General features: G+C 40.2%; 1 protein-coding gene across 6 annotated transcripts in view; it reads right to left on the reverse strand.

The window, feature by feature from the left end:
* ZNF366 (zinc finger protein 366) overlaps positions 1-24,019 on the reverse strand; it is a 38,456-nt gene extending 14,437 nt beyond the window's left edge. The window contains exons 1-5 of one of the 6 annotated variants that reach the window (XM_040580122.1): positions 23,884-24,019; positions 22,636-22,962; positions 20,563-21,729; positions 6,770-6,839; positions 1,251-2,579 (exon numbers count right to left, since the gene is read on the reverse strand). In XM_040580122.1, coding sequence (XP_040436056.1) covers positions 1,251-2,549 — 1,299 coding nt within the window. In that variant the 5' untranslated portion in view covers positions 2,550-2,579; positions 6,770-6,839; positions 20,563-21,729; positions 22,636-22,962; positions 23,884-24,019. Of the gene's footprint in view, positions 1-1,250; positions 2,580-6,769; positions 6,840-20,562; positions 22,963-23,883 lie in introns of all 6 variants that reach the window. The other 5 variants (XM_040580124.1, XM_040580121.1, XM_040580123.1 and 2 more) reach the window with 5 other exon arrangements.
* Positions 24,020-24,291: the final 272 nt, after the last annotated feature.

The following is a 24,291-nucleotide window of genomic DNA, read 5'->3' on the forward strand; positions in this document are numbered from 1 at the left end:
AAGCTAAAATTGTGAACACCACCAGCTGTAAGTGTTTGCATATCTGATGTGAGGCTGCATTTGGTCAGCTAAGTACTGCTAATTAGGTTCACAGCTGAGTCCACCTGCAGCTATGGACAAAGAAGCAGAAGCTCTCTAAAGGGTCAGGGGCATTGCACTTCCTGTGACAAAAAACTACCATGTCTTAAATTAGTAGAATTTTACATGGTAAATCCAAAGACCAGGGAATCTCCAAAAAGAGCAGAAATTATAATCATGTAGTAGGGAAGAAAAAGCAAATGTGGAAGTAGAGGCTGTTCCTTTCTAAAATAAAATGTGTAAGACTGAAATGCTGTAGCTTTCTGTATTTTTGATGTTTTTCATATAAAAACCAGAATTAAAGTGTTAAAAGAAGAAATATGCAAAGCTGGAAGCAAACTTGTAAAATTCGGGGGGGTGGTGGTGACTTGTCTTCACCACATTTTTATAAAGGTGAATAAGCCAATATCAGATTTTCTTGAATGGAACAGTTACATTTTTCCTATTTTTGAAAGCAATCTTTCTGGATGCGTTCCAAAGCCCACTCCTAGCCTAACCTGACTCTGCTGTCATTGCTGTCAGCAGCAGCAAGACGACCACTTGATAAGAATTGCCTGGGATTACGGTCCTGCTTATCCGCTTTTATTAAGTGGCATTGTGGATAGCTTATGCATGAAGGGGAATTTTTCTTAGGTTGGTTTTGTTTTGGTTTTTTTACCTCAGTGTTTCATTAGAATGATTCTTCAAAATCTGTTGAGTATACTTTCTTTTGCTGCAGTCTACTGCAAATCCACCTACTTCCCAATTAAGGGAGCAAAGTAATAGAGCCAGTCTTCAGTAGAAAATTCCTGTTAAGATTTCAGGGGGGTTTGTGCAGCTCTACACAAGTGTGTTATGTTACAGAGGGTCATTCTGAAGATAAAACCCAGAAATGGAGAGATGTGAATATGGTTTTGGGAAGCAATACGGGTGGTTTAACCAAACAGCTGTCTGGAACAAAGCAGGTTTTGTGCGTACTTTCTTAAGACTGACAGAGACATCTAGCTCCTACTGTTGCCAGCACTGCTGGGGCTTTTGTTCTGCATAGAACTCCCCAGCTGGCAAAGGGCCAGCATGAGGCTCTATAGATTGATTACCTTCTTTCCGTGGCAGTACATACAATTATCTTCAGAGCCTGTAATTCTTGTGCTACCTCCTGATGCAACGTGAGAGCGCAACCCATGCAGGCTTACCTTGTGAGTCAGGGAGTGTTGTTTGAGATGGTGGGGCTGCACAAACTCCATGCCACATTCAGTGCAGATGTACGGGCGGATGTCTTTGTGCTTCATCATGTGGTTTTGCAGCTGACTTGGGTACTGGAAGGTCTTATCACATTCGGTGCAATTGTACTGTATAGGGCCACGGTGGGTTGTTAAGTGTCTCTTCAGCTGGGCCAGGGTTGGGAAGTCCAGACCACACTCCACACAAATGTTCTCTCGGCCACTCTCATGCTTCGACTCGTGTGCTTTTAGCTCACTGGGGTAGGCAAAACCTCTGCCACAGATCCTGCAGTTGTAAGGCTTGATGTCACTGTGTTGCATCATGTGTCTCTTAAGGTGACTAGTTTGAGTGAAAGCCTTGTGGCACACCTGGCACTTGTGTGGCCGGGTGCCCTGGTGTGTCAACATATGTGTGTGCAAGTGGCTCAGCTGCTTGAAAAGCTTGCCACATCGGGTGCAAGCATGTGGCTTAATGCCGCTGTGCCCCAAGATGTGGGTGACCAAATTGTACTTGGATGTATAGGACTTCTCACACATGGGACACTGCCAGCGTTTCTGTTCACCCCCCACATCAACATAGTAACTGTCATCTATCTGAAGGTTGACATCTACTCTTTCCACTTTCTGTTTATTTTCACCACCTCCTCTTACTTCAGCCCTCCTGAAGGGTGGCTCTGGAGGTCTTTTCATTTGAAAGGGGTTCCTGAAATGAAAGTTTGGTGGCACAATAAAAGGAAACATTAATCCAGGGTGGACTTTAGGATAATAAGGGTAAGGAGCCTGCATGAATGCTGGGCTACTGGGCCATGCCATGTTAGGCTTCACTGGTTCTTGCTTAATGGGTTTGGTTCCACAGTGCTCCAGACTTCTATAGAACTGAAAACCAAAGTTACAGAGGTCAATCATCTGGGAACTGTACTTGGGCTGTGCTGGCTGTTGAAACACTAAGGGCAGACTGGAAGAGCCTATGTCATTGCGATCCTCAGATCTATCTGGTGGTGATGAGGAACCCTCAAGGGCGATAGAAGGAGGCATTTTTGTCGGCATGCTCTTGCGCTTCCGAGACCCTCCTTCCAAGGACCCCTGGAATGTTTCCATGTCTCCAAGAGGAGAAGGGCCATAGTGGAAATGTGAGAGGTGTGGTCTGAATTCTTCACCAAACGGAGTTGTTCTGTGTGGCTTTGTAACAGGGCTCAGTGGCTGCAGACAGTGGGAGAAGGGAGACGTTCGGGTACTACCCATATTAAAATTAGTTTCTTCATTCTTCATCATATTTGATTTTTTCCTGTGTTGCCCAAATTCCTTAAAACAAACAAACAAAAAAGCAAACAACCACTAAATCTCTTCATTTCTTCCTTTTCTCCCAGGTTTAACATTTATTGCCGATTTTATTCTTTTGAAGGTTGTTGGGTTTTTTTAACTAAATACAACTAAGATTGTCTTAGACTCATATAAGACAAAGGCCTTTTAAAGCAGAATTAAATTGGTTAAAGAAGAACAAAGAAGCTTTGGTCTTCCTGCAGTAGAATTGATGGTTTAAATCAAGTTTGACCCACTCAATATTTTTGCAACATAAACATGCTGTACCATGACCCACAATTTTGCAATTGAATTCATATGGCAAATTTCTGCTTAATTTAATTCAGCCAGGCTATTTGTGGGCAAAATCCTGTCCTTGGCTGTGCATGCACAGGCTCTAGAAATTGGCGGTGCATCTAAAGGATATGGCAATACAAACAATAATGTGCACATTTATTATGGTTGTGACATGAAAAGCCAAAGCCAAAAAATGTCAAACTCCTTTGTATCATTAACATGTGCTGCTGCGAGAGAAAACAATGGCCAAGTGATCTAAGGACACTGTGTACCATCAGGTTTTGAGCCATATTTCCTGGCTTCTCTCACTTTGTATTGTAATAAGAAGGCGGAGATTAATTTGTTTTCTTTTTTTTTTAATCCCAGAGATATTTACCTGGCAGATTTGGGGGAGGAAAGACCTTTGACGACTCTCTGAGTTGCGTTCAATTTTATAGACTTAATCTAGGGGTTTTTTTGTTTCTAAAGAGGTGGGCAAAATCTCTACTATAAAACTAAATAAAGAATTAATGACCACAGCCCCCAAGACTCCAGAGTAATTGACGCCTAAAAATACTCAGAGCATTTCTAGTGGCACGATGTGACAAGGCAGATTAATAATTTTCTTCTAGCAAAATTTTGTGTTTTACTGATCATACAGGGAGCTTCTCCTGAATTTGGCATTTATCAAAAATATTGGTTATGAATTTTGGTTCATCTTGAACAAGTTTGCATCTTTTTGCCTTGGCTGTAGAATCATAAGTCCTTTAGGTTGGAAAAGACCTTTAAGATCATTGAGTCCAATTGTAAACCTAGCACTGCCAAGTCCACCACTAAACCATGACCCTAAGCACCATGGCTACATGTCTTTTAAATACCTCCAGGGATGGTGACTCAATTGCTTCCCTCAGCAGCCTGTTCCAATGCTTGACAATACTTTTGGTGAAGAAATTTTTCCTAATATCCAAATTAAACCTCCCTTGGCACAACTTGGGGCCATTTACTCTTGTCCTATCATTTGTTACCTGGGAAAAGAGACCAACACCCACCTTGCTACAACCTCCTTTCAGGTAGTTGTAGTGATAAGGTCCCTCCTGAGCCTCTTTTTCTCTAGGCTAAACAACCCCAGTTCCCTCAGCCAGTCCTCACAGGACTTACTCACTAGACCCTTCCCCAGCCCATTGCCCTTCCCTGGACACGCTGCAGCCCCTCTACGTCCCTCCTGCAGTGAGGGGCCCAAACCTGAACACAGGGTTCGAGGTGCAGCCTCACCAGTGCCCAGTGCAGGGGGACAGTCCCTTCCCTTGCCCTGTTGCCACACTGCTTCTGACACCAGCCAGGGTGCTGCTGGCCTCCTTGGCCACCTGGGCACCCTGCTGGCTCATGCCCAGCCGGCTGCCGACCAGCACCCCCAGGCCCTTTCCCACCAGGCCCTTTCCAGCCGCTCTGCCCCAGCCTGTAGCGCTGTGTGGGGCTGGTGTGACCCAGCTGCAGGACCCGGCACGGAGCCTTCTTGAACCTCATCCAGCTGGCCTCGGCCCACCGGTCCGGCATGTCCAGACCCCTCTGCAGAGCCTCCTGCCCTCCCGCAGATCAACGCTCCTGTCCAGCTTGGTGTCATCTGCAAACTTACTGGGGGTGCACTTGATCCCCTTGTCCAGATCATTGTTAAACGTATCAAACAAAACTGTCCCCAATCCTGAGCCCTGGGGAGCACCACTTGTGACCAGTCGCCAACTGGATTTATGTCCATTCACTGCCACACTTTGGGCCCAGCCATCCAGCCAGTTTTTTACCCAACATGGAGCACACCTGTCCAAGCCATGAGCAGCCAGTTTTTCCAGGAGAATGCTGTGGGAGATGGTGTCAAAGGCTTTACTAAAGTCCAGGTACACAACATCCACAGCCTTTCCCTCATGCACTAGGCAGGTCATCTTGTCATGAAAGGAGATCAGTTCATCAAGTAGGACCTGCCTTTCATAAACCCATGCTGGCTGGGCCTGATCCCCAGGTTGTCCCACACACGCTGTGTGATGGCACTTGGGATGATCTGCTCTGTAACCTTCCCCATCACCAAGGTCAGGCTGACAGGCCTTTAGTTCCCCAGATCCTCCTTCCTTCCGTTCTTGTAGATGGGCATCATGTTGGCTAACCTCCAGTCTTCTGGGACCTCCCTGGTTAGTCAAGACTGTTGATAAATGCTGGAAAGTGGCTTGGTGACCTCTTCTGCCAGCTCCCTCAGTACTCTCAGGTGGATCCCACCCAGCCCCAAAGAATTGTGTGTGTCTAAGTGTTGCAGCAGGTCACTGACCATTTCCCCTTGGATTAGGGGGTTTCATTCTGCTCACTGTGCATGTCTTCCAGCTCAGGGCCTGGGCACCTGAAGAACAAGGCTGAGGCAAAGTCAGCATTAAGTACCTCAGCCTTTTCTCCATCCTTTGTCACTATGTTTTCCCCCACATCCAATGAAGGATGGAGATTCTCCTTAACCCACCTTTTTTTCTAATGTGTTTATAGAAAAAAAATATATTGTCCTTTACTGCAGCAGCCAGATTAAGTTCTAGCTGGGTTTCAACCCTTCTGATTTTCTCCCTGCATAATGTCACAACATCCTTGTAGTCCTCCTGAGGGATGCACTTATCTAGATATGTGTGTGTGTGTGTTAGTGTGCACGCATCTATCCAACCAGGCAGAGGTCAGGTTGGAAATCTAGGCGTATTTTCCCTCTGTCACCTGTGACATGTCAGTACTATTTATAAGACTGTTCTTGGAAACGCTGGGTGGAAAGCATGAAGGTGGTTGGAGTACTAAAGACACTCCTGTTTCTTTTTCAGGACGGATAAACCTGCTTCTAAAGATAGATCTCTGTGACCTAGTTAGGCTGTAGACAAGAGAAGGCATCTTAAAAACCTGCTTGCAAACGGATTACTTCCTTCTTACAAGGTAGACTGTGGAATTATCTTTGAGATACTGCATGAAGTGAAAGGCACAGGGACAAAACTTAAAGATGGGAAATTTGGACAAACAAATCAATCAATGCACAAAGATGGATTAGTAAATGAAGCAACAGCTATAGCTTCTCTACACTGATGATTTAAAAGACACCTGTGATGGTGGAAAAAGCTAGAAAAAATTGCTTACACCTGGGACAAATATCTAATAATTATATCAGAATATGACTTTCAGTCCCTAGCTCAGTGATTTGAAACAGTGTACATATATACACACATGATAGATATCTCGCTATCTATCTATCTATACACACACACTATATTTGGGGGGGGGGGGGTGTATGTGTAAATATGTAATATATGTAACCATGTATGTTCACAGTGGACTGTTAGGGAGTATGCATTCTGCCATGTTTTCTTGTCACCCTAACTTCCTGGGCAAAATAAGGAATGGTTAGATCTTGAATACTCTTTGGGTACAAAGGCTTGACATACTAAAAAGGGAGAAAGGGAAGGAAATTCTTTAAATACCAAAAAAGACAACTTCTTTCCAAAATGGGAAAAAGGTGGGGTTTTAAAAATTCATTTTAAACAAAGTTAAACTCATAAAATGTGAACGTAAATTCCCTTTAAAGTAAAGGCCTGTCCCTCAAATATTTTTCATCTTCTGTATCTGATTCTTTCCCAGCAGTATGGGTATAAAGTGCTTCAGAAAGCTCACAGCAGTTGAGAGCCCAACTATGTTATTTACTGCTTCTGTTAGGTTATTGAAATCCTGCCAAAAATGTTACAGAAGTGAGAGTGAGTTGTGTCTAATTGCTGTCTTGTCTTTTGGCTGCTAGCTAATCCTTTCTTCCATTGCCTGTTTTATGCAAAATTTCAATCTTTCTGAAACATGGAGTTAAGGCAGAGACTGTGGAACTGCTTGAAATTACTAGAAAGAAATAATTTCCTTGCACTACTAACCTTTGGATGCTTTCACTGAGCACATGGGTTTATTCCACTGTTCACGGCTATACACATCACAGGAACAAGCCTACAAGGGAAAGTGTTTAAAACAGTCAGTAACCAGCACAATCAGAGAGTTGCTATGTAGTCCAAAAAAGAGAACCTAAAAGGCGAAGGAAAGTGCAGACTTGCAGTCTAAATATGGATCACCTTGCTTCTTTTTTCCCCCTTCAGTCTGCCAAACCACATGATGTAGAAATTAATTGAGGAAATATTAAATGTAGCCTCTCTTCTCATCTCCTTTCATGTTGGTAGCAAACTCTTGCTAATTTGAATAGAAACATGATCTTCACCTTGACCAGAACTTAATCCCATAAAAATGTGAATCCTTAAGAAAGAGACTATAGATTTGACCACCATGCAAGAAATAGGTAAGGATCAGTCCCTTCTTCTTTAAATAACTTCAGTAGAGAACTAAAGCTTTTAATAACACAGTTCCCCAGTAGTTTTGTTCCATCTGACTCTGGAGTAGCTACTCTCAGTTTAATATGCAAAAATAAATAAATAAATAATGGGGGTGAATTGGAAAAAAATGGTTTAAAATATTTCTTAGGGACCTTATGTGTTTCCTATATAAGCACTTTAAAACTTGTTTCTTTCCTCAGCACTTAGTATTTAAAATGTCATGCTATGTAGCACAGCAGTACCTGATTCTAAACATTAAGGTTAGTTTAAACCTGGATAGACGTTAAAAATTCTAGTTTTTGTCAGTTGTATTTCATATACTAAGTTTTGAAAACTTGGTCTGGAAAGCTTACTGGGACAGGGATTTCCATGCTGTGTTGGTACTCAAACATATATACACACACACTCCCCCGCCTAAATCTAGCACTCTAGAGCTTATGAAAAAGTTACTTTCTTTAGAACAGACAAGCATCCTCACAGTTTCTTTCTTTATGTAGATAAGTCTATTTTGAAATACACTATTTTGAAAAATACAACCACAAACAAGTTCTCTCCCTGCTCTTGCAAAAAAACAAACAAACAAACAAACAACAACAAAAGGAGGGGAAAAAAAGAAAAAGAAAGTCTGTGGTGAGCTCAGGTAGTTGTGGAGGTATTTCCAAAATAGAGTATCTATGCAGCTAATGATGTTGTTAACTTCCATGAAAGAGGAAGAGAGTTTAATACAGAATATGAGTCATCATTTACCTTCTCATTTCCACTCATCGTATTTCTACAAAGGATTAAAAAAGTATGTAAAACATGCTATTTATTCTACAAGCATACACATTGTGACAGTCTCCAGTTAATATTCTGATCTGAAGTCAACAGCAAATTTTATTTATATCTCAGTAGAACCAAGATTCTGCTTCCCATATGAAAGTAACTTATGTCTATAAACTGATAATAATCCCAGCCATAAAAATGTAAGGTTATGAAGTTTCTCAAGCTTAAACACTGACTACTACTGTTCTGATTTTGCTCTTGGGTAACACAATGGCAAAACCAGAAATGAGACCAAGATGAGTGGAAGTCTTATGTCCCTTCTGACAAAGGGAAATGGGCTACTTTTTAGAAGATTTTCATTTGGTTTTGCTGTTTCAGGAGATGAAACAGAGCAAAGTGTAGGAAACCTAAAGGTTGCTCAATAGGCTGAACAGCATCTCTTAGCTGGAAGAGAAACTCCATGTTTAATTGAACATCCATTACTGTAGAAACCCTAAGAGTGAATTTCTGCTCTCCCCTTGGGGGCCTGAAATATTGCCATCTATAAGGAAATAATGAAATCTAACAGCTGTTTCTGTGTTGGATATGGTAAGAATCAGTGGCAAATAACACACTGTTACACTCTACTAAGCTAAAACCAAGCAGCTGGTGAGCTTTAGCCTTATTGAACAACCAGCCGGGCGTTTTTTTTTCCGATCTCTGACTTTTGTAAACTGTTATTATAGAGAGAGTATGGAGATTTTACCCCAACCAGCAACTAAGCTCTACACAGCCACTCTCTCCCTCCCTCCCAGTGGGGTTAGGGGAGAGAATCAGAAGAGTAAAAGTGAGAAAACTTGTGGGTTGAGATAAAGGCAGTTAACAGGTAAAGAAAAAGCCACTCACGCAAGCAAAGCAAACCAAGGAATTCATTCAACACTTCCCATGAGCAGGCAGGTGTTTGGCCATCCCCAGGAAAGCCGGGCTCCATCACTCCAAATGTCCCCCCTTCCTTCTCTTCCCCCAGCTTTATACGCTGAGCATGACGTGATATGGTATGGCATATCCCTTTGGCCACTTGGGATCAGCTGCCCCAACTATGTCCCCTCCCAGCATCTTGTGCACCCCTAACCTACTCTCTGGTGGGGTGGGGTGAGGAGCAGAAAAGGCCTTGACTCTGTGCAAGCTCTGCTCAGCAAGAACTAAAACATCTGCCTATTATCAACACTATATTCAGCATAAATCCAAAACATAGCCCCATACCAGCAACTATGAGGAAAATTCCAGCCAAAACCAGCACAGGGGGTTATGGAAATTTTAACAGGTTTAATGGGGTCTTCTTCATTCAGTTCACTTCCAAATAGGTGTTGGTTTTAGATGTCTTCAGTCATACAGCTGTTGAACTAAGCACCGAATTCTTTACTTAGTTTTCACTCATTTGCTATTTATGCAAAACCTGCATCACTCTCAGGATCTGACCAAAGGGGCTTTACTATGATGAACTCATTTTATTTCAGTAGCAAAGCAGTGTTTCCCACCAAATCTGCACTGCTTCAAGTTATTTGTCAGACTTTGAAAATGCCAGGAATACCTGTACAAACATGAATGTAATACATTACTGGTAACCAAGTATTTTCAGTGGGTAAGCATCTGATCCCTCCTTATGATTTTCTCTGCTAGTTTCCTTCAATGGCAGGTCTAACTCTACATAGGCCCCTTTTTATTTTCTCTTCCATTTTTTCAATGCTGTGTCCAGTGTGTTAATGGAGTTGTGAAATAATGTTGCAGTTCCTCATTTGTTTTTCTATTGGGAATTTCATAATTTTGGAGAGTTGGAAAACAATCATGGATGTTTTTAACCTGTAATTTTCAAGTGTTTCTTGTCTGTTTTGTTGGTTTTATGGCCTGTCATAAGTAAGAAGTTGGACTAGATGATAATAATGTTCTGTATCTGTAAAATCTGTGCACCTGCTTTTCATTTGGACAGTCAGATTTTTATTTGTAACAGTTGCCTTGGTGAATGATGCAGAAGTTCTAAATATGCTCAAAAGATTTAGAGTTGTTTCTACACTATGTTCACTAGATATCGGCTGAAACTACCATTGTTATTCAATAATGGGTTATTTGTACAGTTTTTTTCAAATTAAAGTATTTTATTTACTCTAGGTTTGAGTGACTATAGTCACTAGACGAGGGCAGGAGGTAAAAGACCATGTTCAGATCCATACCAGAACTTGTCTAAAATCAGTGTCAATCCTACTCTTCTACTCTTTAGAGAAGTACATGCAAGATGTGTTTTCCATCCATGTTCTGCAGGTATAAATATCCACATATCAAGCACACAAATCTGAAAAATGAGCCTCATTAACATATACTGAATGTATGTTGATATACACATGCTGAGTATATAAACTGAGTACATGTTATATATAAACTGAGTATATGTTAATAGACCCAAATTGTCCTTGAAGTCTTTATGATACACTACTTGAAGCTAACCTAAAAGATTATTTAAATTCTAGATTAAGAGAGCACTTTTTCTGCCACAGTGTGTGTCCAGGAGAAGACAGAAGTATGGACTAACTTGCAAAAATAAACACATGTATAGGGAAAGTATCCAAAATCAATGAGTGCAGATACTGATTAGGGAGACACAAATATTGGGGAAGCCTTAAAAAAGCAGGCCAGAGTTGGGAATAATAGCTGTTGTGGAGTTTAATCAATACTTTTCCAATACAAACACTTGCTTTCTCTCTCTTACATGTATGTAGACCTGGTGTCAAATGAAGCCCGTGATTTAACCATCAGCTTAGTTGTCTTCTGAGATAAGGTTTCTAGTCCCATCCCTTTTGTGAAACAGATATGTCTCCTTAAATGGAGAACACCATCAAGATAAAGATATTTCCATAAATATTCTTCCCCTTTTGTATTACCATAATTAATAGAATTGGAAACAAGTGTACATTTGTTCATGAAAAAGATCTACAATGACTGAAAATGAGAAGTGGACCATATCAGGTTCTTTCTTCCTACATTAGTATGATAGTACTGAGGAGCTCAGTGTCTTTTCACTTCTCCCTGGGAAATTACCTTCATCTACTGGTATAGGCTTCAGGATAAAACAACTTCTTTCCATCAACAAATGTGGTTTATTTCTCAGCAAATGCTTGGTAAAGGAAAACTGATAACCTTGTTAACTCTTCCTAAGGCATAACCAGAGCTCACTAAGGCTTATGGGAAGACTTCCAATGAGCTTTGAAACTAATCCTTCACAGTTTTCCTTGCTATTTATTATGAGTTCTGTTGTCCAATGAGATATGAAAACCCATCTACGTCATGACTGAAATTTGACAATTTTGACAAATGTATTGTATATCTATGGGGAAAAAAAAATTATATCCTGAGACAATATGTTAAAAGATGGTAACTTTTGCAGACAAACGTAATGGAAATCATGCAATCACACATCTAAGAAACTTGACTGATTAAAAAATCTGACACTTTTAAACAGTTTAACATCTCACATTAAACAGATGCAACAAGCAATGAACTTTCAAAGATATCTCATATATTAAATAATAATTGTTTTCCCTCCTTGACTCTCTTTTGGCATGTCTTCTTCACTTCATGTTTGAAGTTTGATCATTTTAGGTATTCCTCCTGCTCTAAGGGATTCCTATGCAGTGTAGCTGCATTAATATTGTCTAGGAGATGACACCAATACAAAGAAATGAGTCTTCTTTCAGAAAACTGTACAACAGAAATACCCTGCCTGTATTATCTTTGTTGTTCCCAAACTTTAATATTTAATTTACATACTTTTTGTTTTATTTTAGCCAGGAAAAACATATTCATTTGCCTGCACTGGCAGGGTGGGCATTGGGGGTATGTGTAACTTTCAGGGAGCACTTTTACAGGAGTACATTTACTTTCGTATCTCTTGTAAAAGAGAAACAGTTTAAAATAGTATAAAATTAATGTGTATTCAGTTTCCACAACTTACGGCTATTTATTTTTTTTTAAATAATTATTGAAAGTATTAAACTAGACTCTGACTCTCCCTCTGCTGAAAGTCTGGAGGAGTCCCACCACCCACCCTGCCAAGTCTGGTGCACTGTTTGTGGCATCAGATGTGCTTATAGAGCGGTTTATGGCATAATTTGCTTTTCAGTGGTGACACTGATTAGAATAACAAAAAATTGCCTGATGCTGTAGTGAGGTAGCTGTAGATAGTTTTCTTCTCTCCAGTACGAGTGCCGTATTCTTAGTTTAGTAAAATGGTTTGCTGCCCCTCTAGTTGCTTTTGTATATACTCTCTCCTGAGTTTAGAAAAACCTTTGCTGTCATTCTCACTACTTTTCTGCTGCCTAACAAAACAAGGGGTGGAGGTCATAGAGCAGCACGGCTGGGTTAACCACCAAACATCTGCAGCAGGGCTTTACTAGTAATGCTCCTAGCAGTACTTAGGCCTCATAGACTATCTCAAATGACCACATTTCAATGTCACATACCAAGTGCCCTTTGAGCACAATTTAGGCTTGCTGCTGTTTTGGATCTTTATTTCTCTTTTTCTTATCCTCCTTTCTCCTTTTTTCTCTTTTTTCTTCCTCTTTCTGACTTTTCCTAGTTCTTCTCTAACGTTTCCTTCCCTCTTCACTTCTCTATTCTATCTGTGGTTCACTCCCTCTCTGCTTCTCTATTCTATCTGCTGAAATGGTCAGCAACACGTAGACAACCTGGATAATGAAGCGGATGTTAAGTCCACAGGTTCTGAAGTGTCAGCTGCTTACACAAAGCCACCTCAGACCACAGCTACGAATGGTGGGAGCCTGAAAGTCATAGAAGTTTATGTGCTCAAAAGTGTGTAAGGGGACCAAAGGCATCTCCACCTGCCTGAATCTCTGGTACGGACAGGGAATTCAAGGCTTCTATGGGGTGGGAATGAAGGGGAGAGGGAACAGATGTTTGCTGGCAGATCCCTATCTCTGGGTCCACAGCACAGCCCTGCCCCATCCCAGCACCATGGGATCTGGCCCAATCTCCTGCCTTTCTCTTTTCCTCCTCAGATACCTGCTAAGTGTAGCCTGAAACAACTGCTGGTGAGGTACAGGAGGATGTAAAACCAACCATATCAGCTCAGGCTAGTAGTGTAGCTAACCCAAGATACCAGTCCTGTGAGGAATATAAGAAACAGGAGAGAGTATCCTGACAACTTCCCAGCATTGTCTGCAGGCCTCCAGCTGTCTGTGGCTCCGAACTTTCCTGATCCAAAGAGGCTGCATTCTGATTTTTTTTTTTTTTTAATTCCATGAAGGATGCATGTAGATAAAAGTTATTTAATATAAAAATCCAGAGACAACTGTTTTTGCAGGCTGAAGGGCCTACAGAGATAGGTACAATGTCTTGGGGAAGTGAGCTATCTGAGTACTTTGATGTAAGGTATTGCACCTCTGCAGATTTAGAAAGGAGCCAGCGCACTGTCAGCTGCACTGTTCAGGAGGAGAGATGCCCACCTATGCTTTTCTCATTGTACCTCTCCCTGAAAAACTTATATTTCTTCTCCTTAAAGTCCCCTGAAACCCAGGTGTACTGTAGGTTGTTTCACTCATGCCCCACTTTTCACCTCCCCACTAGCTCCCTGAACAGCTGACTCTGTCCTGCTTCAATCTCTCCCATCTTTAGAAACTTATTTTGCCACTGTAAAGCAGCATCATTTTTGCTAAAAACAGTTTAACTGCATAGTCATTATTGGTTAGGGTTTTTAAAATGTACTATGCCTCTCTTCTTTTCTTTTTTTTTTTCCCCACCAAAACAGGAAAGCAAAATACATTCATGTTCTGGATAGAAATTTGGAGGATATGTGGGGGGAACTATTGCCTTAAGCAGGCTAACCACCGTGTGACCCTGGGTTGCTCTTTAAGGCACTCCTATGTTCACATCAAGAAGCAATTGTCTTAGGTACTTCAGACTATTGCACCTGTTTTAAAAAGAAAACAAAAAAGCAAGGCTGACTGCTGAGAGCTGTTGTCCAGGAAATTAGTCCAGGTCTGAGCTTAGGCCGACGATGCACCTTAACAAATTGCACTTACCCATACTCGACTCTCAGTCCCTTCTTCTGGAGCTTTGGCACAGCAGAGAAGGGGTTATGAGGCAGAATGAACTTAAAGGAGCCTCTGTGGCCAAGCCATAAATACAATCACTCAGGAGGCTGACGTGCATTTTAGCTTTCAGTAAACGTGGAGAAACAACACCTGGAGAGGAGCCGCTAGAGGGATGGAGTCTGCAGCCCCTGGCTACCTCCATCTGACTTCTTTCTGCTCCCTGTCCCTTGGCACTTGCATTTTTGTCTGTGTAATGGCCCAGCTACAGCCAAAGGAGAGCAGGGTTACCCTCACAGGCTCTAATTAGGGCATTCCCTTAAGAGGCTGGAGTTGTTTGTCCAGACTCCTCAGGGGGGAGAAGGGAAGTGAATCAAAGTCTCCCACCTTGTGGCTGTTATATTTTGCACTGAATTTGATGTCATTGATGTATATTCAGTTTCATATAAATATTCTCACAGGACTGGGTCCCCAAGAGCATACGGACATAGGTATACTGAGTCTGCAGACCCTGCCCAGGGTTCAGGGCTGACCAGAGCAGATTGGCCATGGTGTTGACATCAGGAGCACACACAGTAGCAGGGATCCAAATGTGTATAGCTTATCGGGTGCCAGCAGACTGCATAGAAATGCAGTTTGATCCTGCCCTCACTAGTTATTGGAACTAATGATGGGTTGGCCAGCTCAGTTAATTACTCAATTAAACAATGGCAGTAATTTGTCCTAAGTAACTGTCCTAATTTGCTCCCTGGCATCATCTACATTGTACTGAAATCATCATGGAAAATTTGGGGTGTAGCTGAGAACAAGATTCAGGATTTGACTGTTATGAGGTGATACCAATAAGACAAATTTCTTCCTTTTCTTAAGTGGATAAGGAGCTCTTATGTCAAAACCTGGAACCGTAGATCTGCCTCTGCCTTTATAAAGTATGTGGAGTCACTTTAATCACTGTTTATAGAAGTCCTATCACTCTATCCCTGTTTCCTGTCTACTTCCATATCTGCCGCTGCAAATTAAAATAGTACCTTTCTGGCACCATAGGAATCCTATGCATTAAATAGTTTTTCCTCTGGAAATTCATCAGATAACAGTAACATGGTTTTAGGTTTTTTTTTTCCTCATCATACAGATATAAGAGACAGGGTGAACAGAAGAACAAATAAATAAAAGGAAGGATCTGATTGTAAAATAGTAATATTGAATAGAATGTGGAGCTCTTGAAAGAACACTTTGGACATAATCTTTCCACCTACAAAGCACAATCATTAAACACTATAAAGTGAAGCGGAGACAGAGGGGTTTTGTGCGGTACTGTAGTATTATTTTAGAATAAATAATGGAGCTATGCAGAACACCCAAAATTAGAATGATCAAAAAAGCATGCCCTTCCATAACCCTCGTGCTGTCCTGCTTGGGCTGTTGTTTTGAAAATAAACCTTTCACTGGCATTCATGACCTTTAAAAAGGAAATAGATTGAGCTTTCCTTCCTACTGTAGTCCCAGTGTTCTTATCACCTCTATGGAGGCCAGAGAGATGGTCTGGCTCCTCCCACCTCTTTGTTGTCTTAAAGGGTAGCGAAGGGCCACCTTCAGCCTCGGTTCTTCAAGCCAGCCTGCTGGCAGCCTCCTTACATCATCAGCAGTTAATTTCACCTTCTGTATGTTGCACGTGTAAAGCAACAGGTACCTCTAAAAAGAAAGTACCAGGTAATATGTGCATGTATGCTTGGAGAAGGGCCAAGGGAGAAGAGGACTGGATGGGAGAGTTTTCATATAGAGTCTCCAAAACAGATTAGTCAAAAAAGAGTCAAGTTTTATTTAAACATGGGGGAATATTATTAGTCTTCAGCAGGACCACTGTCTCTTGTATTCAATTTGCATTGAATTCTTTGTCTCACACAATTCAAAACTCCTAGTGAAACTGAAGGTTGCTAAAGTGGTAGGAATTGTGTGTTCCAGTAAGATACACTATGCCCTACAAGAACTGAGAGAAGAGGATTTCACCCAGAAACTGACAGAGTTAGGAAAAATATGTTTGCTACTGAATGCTTCTCTTGTTGTCCGGTTCATTAAGAGTAATTACCAGACGATGCTTTCCTGAACATTTAGAAAAGATGAATAGATTTGATTTCATCTGAAGTTTGAGCAGACTTCTTGCTGGAAAAGCTGCTTTGCTGAAAAGGCCGATTAATCCCTATTAACCTCTGTTACTCAGTTGCAATTAAGCTGGCTCAGTAGTGACTTAGACTTTCCCTCTGAATATAAGTTCAATAGGAAACACAGCAAAGGAATTAGAGATCAGTACCACTCCTAGGACACCACTGTGTTTATTCCATTGGTATCCAAATAGAAAAAACTAAGAAGCATGAACAATGACACAGAGTTAAAAATGGCTCTTCAGGCAAAACACTGGAGTACTGGAGGAAAGTATTTTATATATATCTGCACTGTGATTAGGGACCTGTTTTCTAGACTGCCAGAGCATAAAAGCTGTGTTAAAGCATTGAAACAGTGCTGAATATCAATTTATTGTTCAGAAAAATTATCACCTTCACATACATCTCACAATGGCATTCAAATGAGGCTTCATTTTTAAAATTCAGTTTCTTTTGTTTGAAGAGGAATGTGCTTAGTTCTTCAGTTCCAGCATAAAATGGTATTTCTGACTGATCATATGAAGTGCCCAAGAGGAAGTAATTTAAGATAACTTCCTCTCTGGCTTTGCCCTTCACCTGTGATGCCAAACTTGAGTTTTCTCCTTGACTGAACAGCAAAAAGCAAATGCTTTCCCTTTCTGATCCCCAAAATGCATGGTGCATATTGTCTTTAATTATTTTAGCTTCTAAAAAGTTTTAAAAATAAACATTAGTTTGTTGCCACAATAAAAGAAAATCTCAAATTTTAAACAAATTGTTATTGCTTCTGTGATTTTGATCAATTGGAAAACAAATCTCTGTGTAAATCACAGAAAAATTATTGACATTAATTATTTTAAACCAAGACAGATTTAAAATACCAATTTTACTGAATTCAATAAACTAGCATGCAGAGTGGGAATGGCAGCTAAGACTTAGCCAAATGTCATCAGCAGATACTGGAGCAGAGACTAGAGCTACAAACAAGACATTACTTTTTGCCAAAGGTGGGGGGGAGGGGGGAAGAGTGAGAAGAAATTCAACATAGTTTGAAATCTGAAATTCTGAACATTTCCCAAACACTCTAGTAATAATCCTTCACCACTGGTGATGCCAAAGGCTTATTCTGTATGCTGAACACAGTTCAGATTTTCATCACAAGAAAAAAGAAACCAAAACCACCCATCAAACCACTGTGACACTACCCCATGACAAAGAATGGGCAACCAACAATATAACATGAAGTTTTGTAAAACGTCACCTTATATATTAAATTGACTCTTTCTCTCAATCCCCACCCCCCATTCCCCATCATTCTATTCATGCTTTTTCCCTGGAAAAATCCAAGTGTCATGTACAAAAACCTGGCATATTTGATAGAGATTATTGTTGTGTTTTGGGAGGAATAGCAGGCAAGACTAATATATAGGCAGGGGGACATAACCCAGAGTATAAATAGTTGTGTGAATTCTGTTCCATCTTACTGTCCAACCACATTCAGTGCCTTCCACTGGGTGCCTGTTCATGCATTTTTTTTCTGTGCCTAGTAGTGAACATTCTGGTGAAAATCCTTACTGCAGAGAGAATCCCAAGCCCTGATCATTTGCCTACAGAATGCAGTGACATCTGTTCAATTGCATTTCTTTATCTGTGCTTAAGCTTAAGTGGGTCTCCCTTTTTGTGGGGCATGAAAAAATAAATTAGTGTATTTGGGATCAAAAGTCTTTAATTAGTGTTTTGATTTTTGTGGTGGAGGGAAGAGATAAGGAGATATGGAGGAGGAGCTGGTCAGCACCATTTCTCTGATGCATGTGACTGCTTCCATAGCATGCTGACAAAATGTTACCTACAGACATATAAAATTATTCTGGAAACCTTGGTGGCTTCATATTGTGAGTGCAGCATTATACAGAAAAACTCTTAGAAATAACATTCACTCTGGTGTGATTCCTTGCTGTAGTGCTGCAGAAAAAATGCTGTTTTCCTGCACCTTCATAAATGGTTTGATTTCTGGGAAGCCTATGAGCACATTGTTGTCAACTTGCTCTTCCAGGAGATCCTCTACAGTTTTCTAGAATTCCTGTCACAGGACAATAGTTTTGGACAATACAAAACACTCTTCATAGCCTCAGAAACCTGCATGAGGGAACCAACCCAGCGTAGGCTGGTGCCTACCAGCTGGGTTTAGAAGCTGATGGATGCTCTAAACACCCCTTTCCTTTTCACCTCCTGGTGCTGTTTTCATTGCAGATATGTTCTAAATCCTTTTAAGAAAAAATAGAGGGGTACAAAAATATCTTTCTACCAGAAGTACTGTATGAAAGACACTCCCTTTTCAAATAATGCTTTCAAATATTTTTTATCTGAAGTTGAAACACTAAACAGAAACATTACTTGCTTTAGAAAGCACCTCAGAGAGAGGACTAAACCTCAAATAGCAGCTATATTCCAATGTATTCTTCCTGGATATCTTTAGAGTAGATATATGTGAGTTTGGTTTGAATCCAGTGATTTGGGTGTTGGTAACAGCACATACTTTTTCACGTTTATGAGGTCATTAGTAGCTGACCCAGCACAGAGCCCTCCATAAAACAAAGTCTTTCGTCCCTGCAAGAAGAGTCCAGCAGTTACACTGCAACCCTAACCAGAGAAGACTAAAGCATAAGTGGCGTTTGCACAGTCAGGAACAGCAACAAACCAGTGAAAAGAAAGACTGGAAGTCATCTTGTCCCTCCCAGTCAACACACATGTGGCTTATCAGAGGGCCTGGTGTCAGAATAAGCTGCTCCCCAAGAAGGGGCAAAGCCACATGCTCCCTTTCCAGAGCTGCCACACCTGCTTCTCCACGTTGGAAACACCACCCTGCAGAATTCTTTCCATGTGGAGAAGTTAGGTGGTTTCTGTTCTTCATCAGGCTTCCAGACAGAGGACTTCGTGGGTAATGCCTGCTTGCTATGCATTAGCGTTCCTTGTAGGACAGCATCATCAAAGAACAACAGCTAAAAATGTATGACCCTTCTTACAGCCTTGCTTTCAATTTCAAATCAGTTGTGCCTTTCTCCAATTCATTAGCAAAAAGTGATATTACCAATGTATGAGACTCAGTTAATCTTGTAGCTTTTTATAATGAAATGAACCTTCAGACTGAATAAACATTTGTATTTTTCAGTGTTCTCTGAATTCTGGTGCTACTAATGAGCATAAGCAGCTGGAAAATTGAGTGTTTCCAGGTTTACTTTTTGTGAATATTGGCAAGGAGAAAATAGGTTTTCAGGAAACACACCTTTTATCCTATTTCTTCTTTTAAATCACATGAATTCATGGATATCCACAAAGTAGAGGGAAAATGTGACAGTGTTTTAGCTTTTCTAGTAGAAGAGGGAGGGAATAGAAAGCAAGAATGCTATTTTCTTCATCCTTCATCTAAATAATTAATGTGTCTTCCTAACATACAGAGCAGGAAATAAGGAGTGACAGTAAAAAAAAAGAAAAATATTCACATCATTTCTTCCCTTAACTTTCAGATCATGAAAATATTTTCTTTTAATACAAGATCATTTAGCTTCCAGAGAGAATTTTTTACAATACATTACACATTGTTGATTTAGAAGGAAAATGCTGAGTTTTGCTTATCAGGATCAGGGTAACATTAGTATAAAGCCATTTGTCTTACAAAAGTATGTCACAAAGGTATTAAGTTTGGAAGGAACTAAAACAAAGACTAAATAATATTTTTTATTGGATCATTAGTATTTTAGAAGCCAGGCAAGAAGAACTAGTCCTTGCCAGATAGATATGAAGAAAAATCAGACATCCAGCATGCAGTTCAATATGTGTTTTAAATAGCCAGTAAGTGTTAACTTAGGCCTCTTCATTGAATGAAAATCTGAATATCATCCATAAAATTCCACTGCATTTTAACAGCAATGGAGAGCTCCAGTCTCAGTTTCAGAATATCAGCTTTTCAGCAGAAAGAAAATAATTCCAAGTCACCTTTTTTCCATATTTGTTTCTTTTTGAAGGCTTCACATTATTTGTCTCTCTATAATTCTTCCTTCTGCAATATGACATTCCTTCTTTTTCAGTGGTCTGGGATGGTAAACTAGAACGGGGAAAACTAGTGCATTTACAAAGAAAATGCTCCTTTGGTTTTAACAAGTGGTCTATTTTTGAAAATAGGTTGGGGTGTAAAATCAGTCCAGAAAATGAATGAATAATTTTACAACTATTTGTAGCAGTCTACACAGCATTTGTAAGGTCTGTTTGAAGAAGCAGTTTGTTTCTTTGGATCAAGAACATACATTAGTGCTCAGAAGCTATGTACCGTTTCTTATCAACTAACAAGAAGCTGCTTTTCCTTACATACCTTTGCCTGATTTGTGTCCTTAAACCACGGTCACAGAAAAATCCTGTTGCCTAATGCAGCCTTTATTGCTTTTGTTCCTCATGGTGGTATGCTGCTGACATCTCTGGCTGAATGGAGTGGTCCTTTCAGAAATCAGTCTTTCTGCATCATCAAGGCTTTGCAATATCAAAGATTGAAAACAATGTAAATGCTATCTGGGGTAATCCATACTCTTCTGCCTCTGTACATGAGGCTTGTCTTGGGTTGCTACAATGATTCATCCCCCTGTGCTTCTCCCATTCTAAAGCCTGCATGTATATCTGGCACTACCAGAAACGGCACCTAAAAGGTATGCCAACATGTTCATCGGTGAGATAGATGCACATTGTGCCTCTGAGTCCACCAGTATCTGCTCTACATTCAGATAATCGTAAGGCAAGGCTCTTATTAATGTGCTTTTTTGAAAGAATGCAAAAACAATAAAAAACTCCTTAAAATCCAAAGATTCAAATTATCTCCTGGTCAAAAATCTATATTAAAAATGCAAAATGTTACTAGGGAGGTAATTCAGTGCTACTATTCTACACCCAAAACTCATGTTCTCAACAGTTTTCACCATTAAAGAAGCTGATCCTAAAAATAAAAAGGCAATTGACACTTGCAGAAAGATTTCTATCAGTTTCTGGTTTTTAAATCAGACCTGTTAACTTGGGATTTCCATGGGCTGCAACTTATTTTTGGAACATCTTTGCCAGTATTAGTGTAGTTTTCATTTTGTTTTTCAGAACAAAAGCAAAATCTCTGTGTCTTCTTTTTCATTATAATTGAGAACAAATCAAATGGAAATAATGGCTTTAATTCTCTAGGTAAACATATACACTGACAGTCTACTTATGTATGCTATATACATAAATACGGCTTTTAGCAATAGAAGCAATAATACTGTAAGGAAAATAAACAGAGCCTCTCTCTTTTCAGTCTTGGTTCATTGCTTCAAATTTAGAGGGGGTTTTTATAACATTGAGGTGAATAACTGAAAATTCATTTCACAAATATTTAATTTGTGCCATAAGCTGGTAGTAGATCTGCACTCAACGCAGCTTCAGTCTATAACCTTCTCTGCTTGTAAATATCTCAGCATGTGGGATAAGGATAACACACCAGCCAAAACTCTCCTCTTCATGACACCTTGAGGAAGATATTAGTTGTTACAAATTACCATTATACTAAATCATGTTACAGTTATCCCAGCAATGAATTATACAATGTGAAAACAAATAAACTGAAAATTATTTTAAAGATGTATTATTTGAAAGAAAAGTAAATCTAATAGGTGAAATCTAAGAATGAAGTTCAAAATTCAAGTTCTATTTTTTACTGTCAAATTATTAAGCATTCCATTAAAAATGCTGTTTCTGTGTGATCATTACTGGGGAAACAGTATGTACTACTTTTGGTCACTTACTATGAGTTTGAACACACATATTCCTTTTTATGTATTTTAGACAATCTCTCAGAGAAATAATTTGTCATATACGTGGTCCATATCAAGAATATATTAATGTTTAGTATCTTGAGAAATAAAATATGTACCTAAAGGCTAGAACTGGCTCTTAGACTGAACTTCTGAGCTATCCAAATCAAAACTCACAAGTGATTGCAATCCAGACTACCACTCCGCAGCTGGAGCAAAATACCACAACAGAGTTTATGTACTTTTTTTTTAATGTTTGGGAGACTCCTCTGCTTCTCACTTGAAGTAAAAAGTGGTTTTCCAGTTGTCTGACATATAGCTGTCCAAATAGCTGTCCAAATAATCTATTCAATTTGAGTCAGTATTTAGTCACATAAAACATAAAACACCGTATCCTGAGCGAAAATGTGGCAAGTGGTTTTCAGGGCAACACCTGGCATTTACTTGCTATTAGCAGAGGATCATTTGTGGCTTAAATATTACCAGATAAACCTAATAATTGGTACCAAACTGGACCGAGCTGCAACATAAAGCTACAGAGTTCAAGAAACAAGTTATTTCCACCTCCCTTTAGCAGAATCCATCCACTGCTGCTAAAGCGAAGGGAATCTACAACTTACCCAGAAATCAGGCTGACTTTGGGGTAGATCACTCCTTCCTACGCAAAAACTTGCAGAAAGATACCAGGTTGAGGGGGAAGAAAATCCTTTCCACTATTTGGCTTAGCAAGGGGTGGGAGCAGAGGGTTGTCCCGGCATGGAAGCACAGGCAGGTGCCCCAGTGGGAGCGGGAGCAGGGCAGCTGGAGCTGCCTGACGGCCCTCCACCATGCCTGCCCAGCATGTGGAGCCAATCTGTCTGGGCTGCAGGCGTCCCGCAGAGGACCCTGCACTTCAGAGAGCTGCAGCTTGAAGAAACACTGCACCAGAAGATGACCAAGCTCTCCTTCTGCAGGGAAATGGACACCTGTCCTGATTCCTTCCCCCACCTCTGCATTCTGCTTTTATAAAAGTGTGGCGCGGAGGGGAGAGGGGGACTTTTCTCTTGCAATATTTGTAATATACTCTTGCATTCAGTCACTCATTCTACATGCCAGTTCTGACTGTTCTGATGGATTTTATGCCCAACATGAAAAATACTGTCAATATCTGCAACAATACAAGCAACAAACGAACATTTGGGTCCATCCCATTTCTGATGCTGGTCATCAGCCTCAGTGTTGTTATATACTACACAACATGTACTTTTCTTTTTTTTTTTTTTTTTTTCAAGTGAGAACCTGGAACTGTCTTACCATGTCTTAAATGTCACTTACCCTAGACGAATCATACACAGAGGTGAGTACAGATAAACATGTATAATCATAAACACAAGATGGTTAGAAGGAAAAAAAAAAGTCCTAGTAATTATTCGCCCACTATAGCACAGGTTGGTGGGTTGGAGCAGACTTCACTAGTGGCAGATGATATATGAAATGCATCAATTTGCATATGACACGGCTTCTGTCTTTGTTTCAGAAATGACCCAGTGAATCTTGCTGAAACATTCAGGATAAAGCTAGTGAAGCCTGTAACAAGATTCTGGTAGCAGAAGCCATATATGCAAAATTCACAGCAGATTATGTTATGAATATTATCAGCCTCACTGGAAAATACTTTCTTGTCTAGGTTGGTAAAAGCGTAGGCTATTATCACCAGTCTCTAAAACCCAGACTACAGGTATCTATAGCTTAAATATACTGCTTGTCAATGCATATGGTTATCTTTCTACCAGTTAAATGTGTATCTGATTAATGCCTTTTCTTAATACAAAAGCATATATATTGCACTTCTAAAGAGTTAACCATAAAAGCATTTTCACTTAACTTACCAGTTGCTGAAGCTGGAAGGAGTCTTGCCCTAAACTCTCTACCTGCTCTCATGTTGGTAATCTCTGTCTCTCCCTCTCTCTCCCTCCCCCTGTGCAGAGATTGCAGTAAACTTAGAAAACTAGCAGGGACAGTGTTTCAAATGACTTAAGAAAGAGAACAGGAACAATCATTTCGTTCTCTTTTTTTTCAGATGAGTACAGTACCTTCAGAAAGAAGGAAGGAAGGGAGGGGAGAGGAAGTCAACAACCCTTTGCTTTCCTGCAAGAAAATAAGGAAACAGCAGATAACAATCTCGTTTTCTCTCAAACAAAATGTTTGGAAAAATAAATATATCCAAACCAAAAGGAATTCCTTAAGTATTATATCTGCATTATTGGCTTCATAAAACCTATTTTACAGCTTGCTAT

This window comes from Falco naumanni, chromosome Z (genome assembly GCF_017639655.2).
Source record: "Falco naumanni isolate bFalNau1 chromosome Z, bFalNau1.pat, whole genome shotgun sequence".
Lineage (NCBI taxonomy): Eukaryota > Metazoa > Chordata > Aves > Falconiformes > Falconidae > Falco > Falco naumanni.